General features: G+C 43.7%; 1 protein-coding gene across 2 annotated transcripts in view; it reads left to right on the top strand.

Moving 5' to 3' along the window:
* Positions 1-13122, top strand: part of IFNAR1 (interferon alpha and beta receptor subunit 1) — a 114897-nt gene that overhangs the window by 46307 nt on the left and 55468 nt on the right. For both annotated transcript variants that reach the window (XM_029603558.1, XM_029603557.1), the window contains 2 exons: positions 5585-5742; positions 8418-8565. In XM_029603558.1, the coding sequence (XP_029459418.1) occupies positions 5585-5742; positions 8418-8565 (306 nt within the window). The remainder of the gene's footprint in view (positions 1-5584; positions 5743-8417; positions 8566-13122) is intronic.

Here is a 13122-nt window from a genome sequence, read left to right as displayed (position 1 = left end):
CTTCAGCTCACTCTTTGCTGGGACCGTCAAAGAAAGAAAAAGTCCCTACCAAGAGGGCCTCCTCCCTGGGACCCACCGAGCTGAGTCACTCTGCGTCAGGTACCAGGCCTGGGTTTGATACACCCTTAGAGCCTCCCAAGAAAGCCAGGGCTCCGGCAGCGGTACCGCACAGAGAAAGACTCGGAGATGCGTCGACCGGATCACAGGGCTCTGTTCCCAGTCAACCCTGTTCTCTGGCGCCAAAAGCATCGACGCAAAAGAAGCATAAAAGGAAGTCTATGCACAGCGCACGATCGATGCACTCGACTCCATTGCATGAGAAGCGTCATAAGCTCACGACGCACCTTGAACATTCAACGACTCATTCAACACAAAAAAGATCTGAAAAGAAAAAGTACACCCATGAAACACCAAGAGCTCCATGTACAAGCCCAGTCATTGATATTGAGATTCTTTCTGATCTGGAATCTCACTCTTCAAAACACACATCAATAAGTGAAAACTCTTACTCAGGACTCTCTTCGGTGTCTCGCACTAAAAGACTATCTCCTTCATTGCAGGTTCCCCTGGCTAAGCGTTTTAGACCATCACCGGTAATTCCGCCAAAACATCAGCTCAAACAAACGTCTCCTCAGGACATCTTATTAGCTGCCATTCCTACAAGACCGTCTCCCATGCTGGTGCATTTACCACCTCAGGGTACGTTGGCAGCTACCGCCATGATGAAAATTTCCAATGTTTTAAGTTCCTTTTTCGAGGATCTGGAGCAGGCAGAGTGTCCCACCAACAGAGTCTCCTAATGACTCTCCACCTTCATCTCGGTCCCTGGACCATCTGATCCAAGCGTTATACCTATACCGGTCCCTCCAGACAGTCCGGACTCTCAACTATCTTCATCTTCAATAAATTCTTCCATGGGAATTCCCTCTGACCTGCCGGAAGGTCTACCGGAGCCTAACATATGCCAAATTCATAGCAAAGGTTGGTAATCTCTTCCAAGTGGAGACCGGGAAGATCCCTGATCCCAGAGCGGAGATGATGGGCATTCTAAGAATTTTCGAAACACCTCCAGAACCAACAGCACTACTACCTCACACGGTCCTGGATAACATTCTCCATAAAATGTGGGAAACACCCTTTTCTATAACTGCCGTGTCTAGAAAAATAGATCTGAAATATAGGATGCAAAACTCAACCATTATATGAATCCTCTCAACTTCCCCATAACTCCATAGTGGTGGAATCAGCATAAGCGAAAAGTTCCAAGTTACACGCAAACGCTCCTCCAGGCCATGACAACAAATGCTTAGATGATTTTGGCAGGAGAATGTACCACTCTGTGATGTTGTCCCCCTAAGATCCAACATCACCAATTTTATACAACACAATATCTTTACGAGTGTCTCCAGAAGTTGCACCCAGTCTGCTTAGCGGAAGATAACACTCTCTCCCAACCTTTTCTAGACATTGAAGAGGGTCTCCGGCACTTGCTTAGATCAATCTACGAGGCCTTTGAATCTTTGGCAAGAGCATCCGCTTCAGCCATAGCGGTCAGGCGACTCGCTTGGCTAAAAGCAAGTGCAATTTGTGATGATGTTCACGATAAATTAGCTGACATCCCATGCAGGGGCAACAATTTGGAGATAAATTTGGAGAAACTGTCTCACTTAAAGGAGCAGAGCATGGCTGTACTCTCGCTCACCACCCCCTCAGATACTCACAAAACCCATCAAAGGTTCTATCCCTCCTATCGCAGGAAGTCTTATCAACGACCATACTCCAGACCGTTTATACACTACAGGTCTCAACAATATGGTCCACCCAGGCATTCCTCCCAAGGGGCAGATCTCAGCGACAGCAAAAACAAACACCGGCACCACAGCAAAAGCAGCCACTGGCTTTTTGAGTGCCATGGAGCCACCACCACCAACGTTTATAGGAGGACGCCTGCGATTCTTCATTAGCAAATGGGAATCCATCACAGCAGATCAATGGGTGCTCAGCATAATCAGGGAAGGTTATCACCTGAACTTCTTCAGCGTTCCATCTCTTCCCCACATCACTCATCATCCCTCAATACAGAGGTAGCGAACATGCAGATCCAGAAATCCATTCAATCAATCCCTCTTCAACAACAAAATCAGGTATTCTATTCCCAATATTTCCTCATGCCAAAGAAGTTGGGAGGTCTCCGTCCCATTCTGGATTTACGACACCTCAACAAATATATCCAGAAAGAAAAGTTCAAGATAACATCTCTCAAAAACATCTTGCCACTGTTACAACCCAACGATTAGCTATGCTCCATCAATCTGAAGGATGCGTACTCCCATATACCCATGCACCCATCTTCCTGGCGCTACTTCTGCTTTCAAGTTCAGAACATGCACTACCAATACAAAGTTCTGCCATTTGGCCTGTCCTCAGCCCTAAGAGTATTCACGAAATGCCTAGCAGTGGTGGTGGCTCATCTCTGACAACTCTCGATCCAAATATTCCCTTATCTGGACGATTGGTTGCTAGTTTCTTCGGATCCCTATACGCTACAAGCACATACGTTACACACAATCAACTATCTCCAGACACTGGGATTTCTCATCAATTACAAGAAATCACACCTACAACCTACACAATTCTACAATTCATAGGTGCTCTCATCAATATGGTGAACGAGAGAACCTACCTTCCCAGGGACAGAATGCAGACTCTTACTGCACTAGCTCAGAGCTTATTCAGCCGAAACCAAGCATCAGCACGCCAAATTCTTCAACGTCTGTCACATGGCGGCAGCCATCTATGTAGTTTCCCACACGAATCTGCATATGCACTGCTTACAATGGGGCCTGAAGATTCAATGGTCACAATTCCAGCAGCCCCTCAACTACAGAGTTCAACTCACCAAAGCAATGAAAGCAGACATTCAATGGTCATTCTCTCCCAGCAACCTATCCTCAGGAGTTCCCTTCCGGTTGCCCCCCTCATCAGCTAACGCTTACAACGGATGCCTCCAGGAAAGGTTGGGGAGCCCACCTCGACAGCCTAAAACTCAGGGACTTTGGACTCCACAAGAATCCACATACCAAATCAATCTCCTAGAGTTACGGGCAATCTGGAGAGTGCTTCAGACCTCTTCTCAAGTCTGCAGAACACGTCTCATGGTGTACCAGACAACCAAGTCACCATGTTTTACATAAACAAAGAAGGCGGGTCCGGTTCATGGACTCTGTGTCGAGAAGCGATTTGAATACTTTAATGGGTGAAAACAGCCTAGGTATCCCTCCAGGCCACTTACATTCCTGGTCTGGACAACGTATTGGCGGACCGCCTCAGCAGGGTTTTTCACCTACACGAATGGACATTAAATCCAGAGGTGGCTCTAACCATCTTCCAACAGTGGGGCTTCCACGGAAATCAACCATCAGACTCAGGTCTTTTGCTCCATCTACCCCAGCAAACTTCGATATGCCTCCAATGCCTTTCTCATCCCATGGAGGTCGGTCTTAATGTACGCCTACCCTCCCATTCTGCTGATATTGCGGAAAATTCAGAAATGCATTCAAGATGTATCGGACATGATTCTCATATGCATACCATGGCATATGAGAATACCATGGCAAAAAAAATTAAAGAATCTGAGTCCATCCTGGGCTTCCCTTATCCAAGATGCTCCACCCAGTGTGCCCTGGTAGCTCCCTTGAAAAGTATATGGTAGCCGTTGAGGCAGGAGAAATATCTGAAAGTGCTGGTGAGTGCTGAGCAAGAGCTCTGCCAATAGATCATCATAATGCGTTGTCTGTAAATGTAGAAGGAAAACTCAAGATGTCTGAAGGAGATGATGGATTCCTTTTCTAAAGATGCTGGCAAACTTGTATCTGATTTTTCTACAAAATTCCCTTTGATTTTGGAAGATGCATTGCTACAGTGGGTATTTGAGGCTAAACATATCTCTTTGGAGATGCTTTGGAGGACCTCACGTTTTGAAGCATCTTCTTACCGATTAGCTTGAATAAATCAAGACTGGACAGTTTTTGTGTATGTGTGTGGAGGAGAGGCCTGTTCCGTTGAGCTCCATTGGAACACTGATCATTATGCCATGAACCTTCGTTAGCAATTACCCAGGGTGCTCTTTCCCTTATTTCATATCCCCCTTCCCCCAAAATACCTAATCTGGTAGTTGTGGCAATGGTCAGTAGGCCCAAGAGCCATGCACCAGGTTGCCTTCTTGACCCTGCCACCATGAACCCTAAATCTGGCCATTAGATATTGCCCTGAAGTGAATACCACAATTCCTTTCCTCCTCTTTCTCCTGGTGGCTGTGAATGCTGTCTTTGTAGCATTTGCAGTCCCAGCCGACCCAGGGAATGGAAGACCTAATGCAGGGATCTTCCACATGGTGGTGTGAAATACTGCCACTGAGCCACCGGGCTGGCCGGGAACAGGAATTTAAATCTTTATTTCCAAGCTGGCCACTCAGGAAACTGAAATGGTTGTTAAAAGGCTGCCTCAACTGGAGAATAAAATGACTGAAGTGCAAGAAAGATGTTTGGTCTTACAGAATGACAATGTAACATGACACAGGCAGTCTGAGGCTCCTGAAAAGTGAATAGGGAATGAAAACCTGACTTATCTATTTTCCTAAATTAGAAAACATCAGATCTCATGAACTTTTCATCACGGTTTAATAGAAGCGCTGAAAATTGCTGAATGGTCTGTTCCACCTATTATTACATAGTGATAAAGGTTTATCAGGTTCTGGGGAGGATGTGTCATCTTATCTACAGGTGTTTTGTGAGAGTGCCGCAATTAATTTGGATATTTTATAATAATTCTGAGACATTTTTCCTATGTTTCCGTTTAAAGCAGTGTTGGTAGTTGAACTTGCATTTCAGAGAAATAAAGATTTAATTTTGAAAACTTTTTTTTTTTAATGGAAAGAAAAGTTTTCTAACCTTGCATTTTCAGGTGTTTCCTGATATGACCTGAGTCATACAGGTCAGGGAGAAAAGGTTTCTTGCCAAACATAGCGATGTGTTGAAAAGAGAGGCTTCCTTTTCCCTAATTATCCCTGCCAGATGCTGTGTAACCTATAAGGGTTTAAAATATCTTTTCTGTATCCCAGCACATCTTCAGCAATTTTATATTTCTCTAAGTTGCAGTTAAACCTGCTGACATGGCATGTTCTGAGTCGCCTCATTTCAGTGCTGTTGCTCTTGGCTGACACCAGCAAATTGTTTTCCTTGATATTGTAAATTCACCGTGATTTATTTTTATAAGTTCTTTTTGATGTTTTTCTATACCTTCCCCTTCTTTGGTTTTAAGAACTTGTTGAACACTTATGTATGTGTTTTTATCTTCCTTATAGAAGTACTTATGGTGCAGGCACCCAAACTTTCATAGGGAAACTGTGGAACATTTCCCTTTGAAAATTTGCTTGTGGGCCCCACGGATACATTGTAGTCACAAGCCTTCAAGCAATGTGGGGACCTCAAAAATTGCTCCTAAATGCCTAGTTATAGCTCTGCAAAAGCTAATTGACCTCACTATCAATGAAAATAAATGGCATGGCTTCCTTTTGCCTTTTCAGCTGAAATTGGTCCTCCCTCAGATGTTCAGGTAGAGGCCATAGATGGATTAATAAGGATTAATATTTTGGCTCCAGGCAGCACTGATAAAACACCAATGTGGGAAGCATCAGATTTTAGCTATCTGGTAGAATTGCGGAAGAACGGCTCCAATGAACAGGTAGAGCACATTCTGTCTTCAGGTTAGTGTGGTGGAAGTATGTAATCCTTACAGCGTTTACTGGATGTAAAATGTGCTATAGTGAATGTCGAGATTTAGAAATTCATCCTGTGCTTGCTTGTCTTTTTGGCTAGAGCAGCAGTGCAATTTTAGTCATTTTTCTGTTTACCATAGGGAGGATAATTTTCAAAAGGACTTCTGCAGGTAAAGTCGAAAATGTACTTAGAAAATTGTGCAATTGATGTGCAGGTAAAAATTTGTGCAAAACCTATGTGCGCATAATTTTACCCACAAAGGGGAGAGGTGCTTCAGGGAGTGGAGTCTGGGCTGGGTTGGGATTTACATGAATAGTTCTTCATTTTAAAAAGTAGGCACACAAATACTATTGGCAAAACTACATGCACCAAGTTAGCAAGTGTAATTTGTGTGGGGTATATTTGGTGAGAGAATTTTCAAAGTGGACTAATGCGTGTAAGTTTGCTTTGGAAGTTGGCATAATTTATGTGCAGTGTAACAAAACTACCCCCAGAGTGTACATATCGCTATAAAATATCTCTGCGACATATCTCAACCTTATTTATTTAACAAATGTATAACCTGCACTAATTCCATGGTTCATGGCAGGATACAGTGTAACAGACATAAAAACAAGAGACAGTCTGCGTAAAAAAATAAAGTAAGTAGTCTCAACATTTTACAGTGTCCTAGAGCAAAATGTTTGTTTGGGCTAAGTCCAAGAAGTGGTGAGTCTTTAAGCTAAGAAAATAGGGCATGAATCATTAAAATAATATAACATGTATTAGCATGAATCACACTGGTCCTCTCTTCTCTGAAAATGTGATTATGTTCAAGGTTTCAGTTTTAGGTTTAATTGATTTAAACACCAGAAAAACACCACTGCCTCTAGTATTCTCCTACTCCTCCCCTTGCCTTCCTGGGATCAGACATTGTGCCTTTTCCATGCTGACAACTCCTTGGTTGCACAAGTTTTTAGCTGCTGATAGGCCTCCATCCTTCTCCTCCCACTGGCTGTGCTGCACAGATTAGTCCTGGGGGAATTCTGTGCTACTGTGGAGCGCAGAATTCCCCCCCCCCCCCCCCCGTGCAGAATTGCCACTTTCCGCATAGAAAATGGCAGAGGAGGGCCCCGACGCGCCATTCGCAGCAAAGATGAAGGCCCTGGTGAGAGTGGGTGTAAGGGGGAGAGCAGGGAGGGGAGTGGGGGGGGAGATGTTTGAGTGCCATTGAGAGGAAGCCTATATGAGGAGATTGTGAAGGAGTCTGTGTATGTGTGTGAGATTGGGAGCTCGTGTGTATGTGAGGGTGCTAGCCTGTGTGAAGGGATTGTGTATGTGTGAGACAGAGCCTATGTGAAGGGGGTGCATGAGAGAGACATAGGTAGCCTGTGTGAGGATGTATATATGAGAGAGAAAGGGAGCTTGTGTGGGTGTGTATACAAGAGAGAGGGTCCTGTATGAGGGGATGTGTGTGCGCGCGAGGGAGCCTGTATTAGAGAGAGGGAGCATGTGTGTGAGAGAGGGAGGGACATAGGTAGCCTGTGTGAGGATGTATGTGTGAGAGAGAAAGGGAGTTTGTGTGGGTGTGTATGCAAGAGAGAGGGATCCTGTATAAGGGGATGTGTGTGTGTGTATTAGAGAGAAAGGAGCATGTGTGAGAGAGGGAGGGACAGAGGGAGCCTGTGTGAGGGGCAGTACTGAGAATGGGGTCAAACTCCCAGACTGGCGATAGAGTGGAAAGGGTTGAGGTGGAGGGGAGAGATACTGGCAGGTGGAGGAGTTGGGGCCTCAGAGGGCAAAGTGGCCAGGGGAGTAGGGAGAGCGAGTGGAGGGGACACTCTTACAGTGAATTTCTAGGAAATTCTGCTCATAATATTTAAAATTCTGCATCTCTAACTAATAACATTTTTCTGTATTAATTTAAAATGTAATTACTTAGACTGTCATGTAAATTGTTATTTTGACCAATATAAAGTTTGCAGAATTTTAAGTTTTTTTGTGCAGAATTCCCCCAGGAGTAACAGATATTTTCAACAGCAATCATCTGAGCTAGCGATAGGACAGAATGAGCAAAGAAGGGAAGTCTGATACTAGTAGGGACAAGCTGTTGGGGGGGGGGGGGGGGGGGGGGAGGGGGAGAGAGAGAGTGCAGGCACTGGGATTGTGTGGGAGAAAGAGGACTAGGACTGGCATGTGAGGGAAGGGGGCCGGAGCTATTGGGAGGGGTACGTGGGTTACTGGGAGGAATGTGAGGATTATTTTGTTATGGCAGTACATTTTTGGTAATAGAAATATTTATTTTATTCAGCTAGAAAAGGTACCCAGCAGTACTTCTGCAGCACAAATACCAATCTTTATGTATCCTGAAAGAACCCCTATTTAGCTGGAAAATTAACTCCTACATTTACAGTTCATAAACACTTAAAAATAGAAGCCCTAGTTATGTTAGAAATTCTGTTTTCCTCCATATGAAGCATCTTGCATTTCTTAGTAGTTTGCATTTCAGAATGCTACCTTAATGTTAACTATAAAAAGCATTGCAGTTAATGCAATGGCTGCTTTAACCTTACATTTATTTATAGTATTTGCAATTTTCAATGTATATTATTTACTTTACTAACAATCTTTTTTTTGTTTTTTTGTATGTTTGTTTTGTAGAAACAAATAAAATTGGCTAGTAACAATGAGAGAATTGATAAACTTTCACCAAATACTACTTATTGTTTGAGGGTCAAGGCACAATTAAATGCTGGAGAAAAAGAGGGCTCTTTTAGCCCAGAGTACTGTGTACACACTGAAAGTGCAGGTAAGCCAGATAGCACTGTACTTATCATATTAGTGATGTGTAGCTCTAGGTTAGCGAAATGCAGGTGGCAAATTTTGGTAACTGAAGTGTTGCAAATTTTAGATTAGACCTGGAATATTCCTCAAAAGATTTATTTTTTGTGGATTTGCATTGTTTTATAGTTAAGGTTGGTGTCCATTATTGATCCCTATAGTAATATTGCATCTGTATTCACATCTGCACAATAGCTTAGTGTCTTACCTCCCCCGTACTGATTAAGGTATCACTTTGATTCTTCAAGAGTAATTTACTTTTTCAAAGTGTCACAGATGACTGGTCACATGACCTGTCATGTGATGCTCTGCTTTCCAAGAGTAAAGTTCTAGAATTTAAGGCTTTGCCTCATACCCATCTGCTAACCTTTCTCTACTACCATCTGTTCCTTTCTTTTCACAGCTCAATGAGGAGCTTCACTCTGCTTCTTCAGCTATTTATTTGAAAATTAAATTCATTTTTAGCAGGTGCCTTGCTAGTTCATTATTGAAATCTTCAGGATCCCGGGTCTATTCCTCTCCAGAGGTTGCCACTTGAGGATGTGCTTGGCTCCTGAGAAAATCACACACTGCAACTCTTCTCCTGTTTTAGTTTCTAGACATATCTTCTAAAGTGCTTTCAGTCCTTTTTTTTTTTTCCTGCAGGCATTCTTGTAACCATGCTGATTGATCCCTGTCCTTATGAACCTGTTGAAATTATCTTTGAGAAGGATAATTGCATGACCATAATTACTTTCCTCAAAAGTACTCTTTCCAGGAATTCACATAAACCACCTTTTCCTTCTTGAGGAGATCTGTGGTGTGTTCTCTTTATCTGTTCTCTGTAGATTGAAAAGGAATGGTTGTGGGAGTGAATGGTTAGTAGATGGTTACCAGGCAGAATTCTAAATTCTTGAATTCTAAATTTGGAGACGTCCATATTCAGAAGCTTTTGGCTGGATAACTCAGAAGTTATCCAGCTAAATTAATATTTGGGCACTTATCCAGCTAAAATGTGGCTGGATAAGTTAGGGGAGTTTCGGAGGTGTAACTGGGAGGAGCTGAGTTAGCCGGATAAGTTATCTGGCTAGCTCCAATATTCAGAACTAGCCAGATAACTTTTCCGGTTAAGTCTGGTAATCCTGAAGACCTGTCCTAAAATTAGCCAGCAGCTAATTTTAGGATAGTCTGTGATGCTGCTGAATATACAGGCTATTAGCTGTATATTCAGTGATGCTGCTGAATAGACTTATCCAGCTAACTAGCTGAGCCACACAGCAGCTGAATATGAATACCAGAAAATCCCTTGGGGCAGCACATGTCGCCAACCATAAATGTGCACCAGTGAAAATACTTATCTTAATTGTTCTCCAGACAGTAGTATCTTATCTTGGCAGCATTAGGATGTGTGTTTGTGCTCATGGAGCTTTGACACTGCTGTGAGCACCAGTACTAAATCATTTTTGCTTGCCTCCTCAACACCCTACTCATCACGAAAGACCAAGGTGTTACATAGCCCCTGCTGACCTGACTGGTGGAATTGACATTTGTATTGCTGTTGATTACTTGGCAGTTTGTGTTTATTGTGATATCCATATTAATATTGACTCACAGTAACTCAGTATATGACAGATGCAAAAGACAAAATTGGCCCATCTGGTTTGTCCTCCTGTTCTTCTTCTTTGGGTAGGTAAGTACTGGCCTTCACTGTTAGGCCATTTCAGACCTTGCCAGCTTTCTCTTTGACTTCCTACAAGACCAACCCTAAATCCAACAGTGTCTTATTACTGTCTTTTTTTTTTTTTTTTTATATATATATATCTTCAGTAGTATGCTGATCTGTCAGAATGGCTTTAAATGTCTTGTTTCAGTATATACATAAAAGCAGATTTCTGAACACATTTTTGAAGTCTACAATGCATAGAAATTTGTAAATACTAAAAGGCATCCCCTTGGTGGTAATCTTTAATAGTGAACTAAATTTGGAAATTAAAATATAAAGCTCTTTTTGACGTAGACTAGCAAAAAGTCTTAAATATATTTGACTGTAACATAGTAAATGTCAGTAGATAAAGACCAAAATGGCCATCCAGTCTGCTTGTTACAAGTAGTCCACTTTGGGTCGATGCGCACACACATTATCACATGGAACATGACATCCACTCATCTAAGGTCTTTTAGGGTTACCCCATGCCTTCTAGGAAGCACAGTGCAGCCATATCACTGCAGTTTTAGGCTGTAACTGCCACTCTGTCTAGGTTACCCCCATTCATATCACTATTGTTTGAGCTGTAACTGCCACTACATGCATAATTTACCTTTATTTCCTTCGTTACATAGTAATTGACATCAGATAAAGATCAAAATGGTCCATCCAGTCTGCCCAGCAAGGTGTTCAGGGTTATAACTGTTGCTCCATGCAGGCTACCATCAGGTATTCTGTTTAGGGATGTAACTGCCACCACAAGTCACCCTGGTTCTTTATTTCCATCCTCTTGCCACTAGGGATCCTTTTATGTTTATCCCATGCCCTTTTGAATGCCATTGCTTTTCTTTTCTTCACCACCTCCTCCAAGAGGGCATTCCAGGCATCCACCATTCTTTCTTTGTAAAAAAAAAAAACAAAAAAAAACTTTCCTGATGTTGTTCCTGAATCTGCCCTCTTGACCTGACCCATTTTTCTAACAGTTGGCAGGCGTTAACGGACAACACACATGACAAATGTGTACATAAACAGGCACTTCTCAATGGAAGCATGAGCAACTAAAAATCACAATTTAATGTAACTTTGTGGTAACCATAGCTATGGTGGTGATACTCCAGTGCCTTAATTTTGGTATTGATAGCGTGAAGATCATAAACAGTATCTCTAGCATGTTTGATTTAAGAATGAACATATTACAGGCTGTAATAAACTCCTTTTAAAGGGTTGTATTGTTCAGATACTAATGCAAGAAATCCGTTTTTTTCCTCCCCTGTATGTTCCTTATGGGATTACAGCTCCATTTGACACACACAATTGCTTGAAAAGCTGCTTCAGTATCTCAAACGCATAAATTGTGAGATTCTTCAATATTATGATTTCTCCTTTGGTCTGCGGGTTTGATGATCACTCCTTTTTAAAACTAAAAATGGATTCCTTTTCATTTATTGTAAAACTAATTCCCTGTACGTACCAGGATCAGTCCAGACTGCTGGGTTATGCCTCCCTTCCAGCAGATGGAGTCAGAGAGAAACTGAAAAGGCACCTCCTATATACCCTGGTGCGCCACCTGCGATCCCTCAGTATATCTCTGACTCCAGCAGATGAGAGAGCATAACCTGCGGTCCTGATCTCCTCTAAATTGGGAGGGGTTCCTCGGTCAGGTTTGATTTCAATTTTGTGGGGAACCCTATGACTAGATCAATTAAAAAAAAAACAAAAAAACACTCAAACAAGAGCCTTAGCAGGCCAGGCAGGGCATTGCCCTAGAGTCTTTCCCGGAGTGTCTTTGCTCCCTTACCCAGTGAGAGGAGGGGGAGGATTAATCGGTGGGCCGGTCACTCTCCCCCTCCGCCTCCAGAGACGCACAATTCCTCGGAGAAGATGTGGCAGAGGGGTATTGTTAATTGGCAACCCTCTGCAGGCTCTCAGGTTTTCTAATAAAGTTTATGAAAAAAAAAACAAAACCAAAGGCAGCGATTGGAAAAAAAAAAAATAGAAAAACAAGGTATGTTTCTTTCCTTTGTGTTGTCCCCTGCCAGCTTCCTCACTTGGGTCTCCGGAAGGGGTGGCCTGCCACCCGGTCCCGTTTCGCGCTGCTTCAGGATGCCAAGGGGGACACTCTGTGCCGCGTGTGGGGAGGCGGGGCTACGGCTCTCGCGCTAAGGCCTCTGTTCCCGATGCGTTCCCGGGGACAAGGGGCCTTCGCGGGGAGCGACCCCGAGGGAAAAACCTCTGCTGCCACTGCAGAAAGTCTCTGGCAGGCAGCGGTACAGCTCGCTCCCGATATCGGGGGTGGCGGCCATCTTGCCCTCTTCCGAGCAGGCGGCGGCCATGTTAGAGTAGGAGGGGAGTGAAGCGGATTCAATAGGGGACAAAGAGGATCTTCCTCCTCTGTCTCCTCCGGACCTTAGCCCCCACCGACCCCGCGATTTACAAGGGGAGCTTAATTTTCGGCCTTTGGACACAAAGGGAGGTCCTTTGAAGAGGACACATCCTTTTTCATCTCAGTTTTGTACTATTGCTGCATAAGGCTTACATGGAAGCCGAGGCTGAATGGGAGCCAGGGGGTCCCTATCCCCGGTAAATGTGGTAAGCCTTCTCCAGGTCAGGTTGGCCTAGAATTGGGGGGTTCTGGTCCGGTTCCAGCTCCTAGACCTTCTCCCAGTGCAGCTCCCAGGCCTTCCCCCAGCGCAGATGCGGATCCGTTATCCCTGGGCTCACACTCTCCGGATGCAGGGATTGATGTGGCGGCTGCGGACTCAGTAGAAGGGGATGATCCCCAGGTGCTTCGGTTATTCCACAAGGAGGAGCTGGATCTTTTAATCACGCATGTCCTTCAGG

The sequence above is a fragment of the Rhinatrema bivittatum genome, chromosome 5 (assembly GCF_901001135.1).
Source record: "Rhinatrema bivittatum chromosome 5, aRhiBiv1.1, whole genome shotgun sequence".
Classification (NCBI taxonomy): domain Eukaryota; kingdom Metazoa; phylum Chordata; class Amphibia; order Gymnophiona; family Rhinatrematidae; genus Rhinatrema; species Rhinatrema bivittatum.
Note: the sequence above shows the minus strand (reverse complement) of the source record. Positions and strands in the feature narration are given on the sequence as shown.